Source organism: Nicotiana tabacum, chromosome 18, assembly GCF_000715075.1.
Source record: "Nicotiana tabacum cultivar K326 chromosome 18, ASM71507v2, whole genome shotgun sequence".
Taxonomy (NCBI): Eukaryota; Viridiplantae; Streptophyta; class Magnoliopsida; order Solanales; family Solanaceae; genus Nicotiana; species Nicotiana tabacum.
In genome coordinates, this window is record NC_134097.1 from 83703353 (window position 1) to 83707107 (window position 3755).

Genomic DNA, 3755 nt, shown 5'->3' on the forward strand with positions numbered 1-3755 from the left:
AAAAGGAAAGACATGTTGATCAAGATGGAGAGCCCTTATCTGTGCCAGGTGAAGTAATTGACATAGCAAATGGAAAGGCAGACATAATGAGCCATGTCAAGGAATCCAGTGAAGATGATGCAAATACATCTCCATCAACTGGAGAGGAACCTGATCCCCCAATTACAACAACTGAAGTTGAAAACATATTTGTTGACGCAGTTCAAGGAACCCCACTCGGTGAAGCAAGAAACACTCAAGAATCCCAGTTAGATGTGCCTAGTGCCTCTACCAATGAGACTCGGGGTACCAAATTAGAGGTTCAAAAGTTCACATCCTCTTGACAACATAATCACTTCTGTGGACTCAGAAGTTCAAACCAAATCAAAATCAAGAAACTCACTTGCCTTCTCAGCTTTTCTTTCCCAAATAGAGCCCAAAAATATAAAGGAAGCGCTAAAAGATGCAGACTAGATCACAAGCTGCATCAATTTAAGAGGAACAAGGTATGACACCTGGTTCTTCGACCTGCTGATCTAACCATTATAGGAACTAGGTGAGTATTCAGAAACAAGCTTGATGAATTCGGAAATACAACAAGAAACAAGGCAAGACTTGTGGTTCAAGGCTATAATCAGGAAGAAGGAATTGATTATGATGAAACATTCGCTCATGTAGCTTGAATGGAAGCCATTAGAATTCTGATTGCCTTTGCATCTCATATGGAGTTTACTATATTCCAAATATATGTCAAAAGTGCATTTCTAAATGGCTATCTAAAAGAAGAAATCTATGTCAAGAAGCCTCTTGGCTTTGAGTGTCACGAACACACTGATTATGTGTTTAAACTAGATAAGGCATTGTACGGGTTAAAACAGGCTCCCAAGGCTTGGTATGAAAGATTGTCAAAATTCCTTCTGGAAAATGGCTTTGCAAGTGTGAAGATTGACAATACTCTTTTCCTAAAGAAACGAGAGAGGAACCTACTCATTGTTCAGGTGTATGTCGATGATATCATATTTGGAGCCACAACTGACTCTCTTTGCGAATTTGCTAAACTCATGGGGAGTGAATTTGAGATGAGTATGATGGGAGAACTGAATTTCTTCCTAGGAATTCAAGTGAAGCAATCTAATAAGGGAACATTCATAAGTCAGTAAAAGTACATCAAGGAGCTACTGGAAAGGTTTGATATGGAAGCCTCAAAAGTTATTAACATGCCCATTGCAGCACCTACTCGCCTAGACATGGATGAACCTAGTTCCCTTGTAAACCAGACCATGTATAGAGGAATCATAGGGTCACTATTGTATATCACTGCAAGCAGACCAGACATTGTTTTTAGTGTGGGTTTCTATGCAAGGTTTCAATCAAATCCAAAGGAATTTCATCTGAAGGCTACCAAGAAAATACTGACATATCTCAAAGAAACACATGACCTGGTCCTCTATTATTTTTCAGGAGACAATTTTGATCTTATTGGGTATGTTGACGCTGATTATGCTGGATATCTGGTGGACAGGAAAAGCACTTCTAGGATGGCACACTTCCTGGATTCCTGCTTAATCCCATGGGGTACAAGGAGGCAAAATTATGTGGCACTTTCAATTGCAGAAGCTGAATATGTAGCAGCTGCCTCTTGTTGTGCTCAACTTTTGTGGATCAAGCAACAATTGGAAGATTTTGGAGTATTCTCATATGGTGTGCCTCTCTTATATGATAATACTAGTGCACTCAACATGGCAAAAAATCCAGTTCAACATAAGAGGACAAAGCACATTGATGTACGTCACCATTTCCTTAGAGACAATGTTGAGAAAGGGCTTATATGCATGAAATTCTACAACACTGAAAACCAAATTGTAGATATATTTACCAAGGCCCTGAGTAGAGAATACGTTGACCAAAATTTTCTGGCACTGGGGTTGGTAAAACCCAATTGAGAACTCGGTCCCTCAATGATTGGCTATGAAAGGTTCAGGTAAACTTAGCTAAAAGGTGTTTTCTGGTAAAGTCTAACTCATCTCTATACCGTTACAGGTAGACACGCTTGATGATTACAGAGCAAATAAGCATTTGAAGTTGTACACTCGTACAAAGGGCAAAGCTTACAGATAAGAGATCAGTCAGGGAACCTGCTTTTCCTGACACAGGTTAGTAGTTTCTATGTTCTCTCATGCACAATTCTAAACAATCAAAACAAGTGCCACATCATCAGCTTGTCAGCGTTTAGTTTGCATCTTTTAAACCCAAACGTCTCACCAGTTATAAGATTGACCCATCTCCCTAAGACCTACCACCTTTTCTCTAACCAATCCCTATGTCATCATAAATACACAATCTCTGTCACCACACTTCACACATTAACACTTCCAAACCTGTTCCATGTTCACTCTCTTTTCAGGTAACCAAATATTCTCCTCCTCTTACCATGGCTGAAGATTAATCGTTCTCTAGTACTATCGAGTCCTCACCAGTCGAAACACCAGCACCAGTCTCTCGTCCTTACACTACTGATAACCAAAACCCTAGAACAGAGTTACCCCCACCCTTCATCTCCTATCTTACCCATTCAAGTCTCTTCTCTCTCAAGAGTTACCCAACATCAACTCTCGCAGGAGGTGTTGCCCAGAGCTCATCTCTCACCTCGCCATAAAAGAGGGATGTCATGAATATTACTGAGAATGAAGGAAATCGAAAATTCTCAAGTTCTCCTATAGAAGAAAAGTCAAAAGTAGACCAAGTTGAGGGAAATAAAGTCATCGACTCAACAGATACTGCTCCCAAACCTCAGTCCACAGGTGCCTCTCTTATTTTTCCTGAGCCTCTCATGAATCTGCAGGAAATGAAACGATCGAAAATATGCTATCCATCGCAAATAAAAGGGGGTTTTGTCGGAGGAAGTGAGGATGATCTTAAGATTCAGGGGGAAATGATTGAACTTGTTGAGGAGGATAGTGAGCGGGTGCCTGTTGATCCTTCGGCACAGGAAGGTACTACTGGGGAACCTGTTGAAGGACCTGATCCGCCTTCAATTTAGGAACCCCAGGTAAGTACTGACCCTACTCCCTCTCCTTATTTAGATGTTGAGACTCCAAATGTAATCATGCATGAGACATGTCCTGCGTCTGTCAATTAAAAGGAAAATAATGCAAAAGATTCTGATGACTTACCAATCGCAAGTCTGCCTAGGCGAAAAGTAGTTGTTGGTGAAGAGCCCACTTCTAAGCGACCCACAACAAGGTTGAAAAAGAAGGAGGATCTTGAGTCTGCTCTTAAGAACAGTCGGGCTAAATCAAGGAGGAGACAATTAGTGAAGGATGGAAAATTTGTAAATGAGGAGTTAGTTACTGTTGTGAGTGTGGATGAAAAAGAATAGGAGGAACCTAGTACGTTGACTAGAAAGTCGTCACAAGCATGGTCTTCTCAAACCAAAAAGGGGATCGTTTGTGTCTTTGAAACATCGGACTAGGCTTGCTAATGCTAATGCTACTGAGAATATGGAGAAAGACTCAGGTGAAAAATCTATGAAGTCTGATAAAAAGAAGAAAAGTGTCCGCAAGACTGCTAAGAGAAAGGTTGATACTGCTGATGAACCTGGTTCCTCAAAGAAGGCCAAGGCTGATGATTCGGGAAGTGCTTTAAAAGAATGATTGAGAAGTCAAAAGGTACTATGGGGCGTACGTTCGCCTCTGATGTCTTGGAGGATGTTGGTATGAGATAGTTGGTTGAAATCTGTGATTTCCAATAATGTATACATTTGTTCATAGATGATG

The 3755-nt window shown here is 40.7% G+C and overlaps 1 protein-coding gene across 1 annotated transcript; it reads left to right on the forward strand.

Annotated features, from left to right (window-relative positions):
* Positions 1-1196: 1196 nt before the first annotated feature.
* LOC107817920 (secreted RxLR effector protein 161-like) lies at positions 1197-2097 on the forward strand. Its single transcript, XM_075236214.1, has 2 exons — positions 1197-1721; positions 2020-2097. The coding sequence occupies exons 1-2, from the start codon at positions 1197-1199 to the stop codon at positions 2095-2097; spliced, it is 603 nt and encodes a 200-aa protein (XP_075092315.1).
* Positions 2098-3755: the final 1658 nt, after the last annotated feature.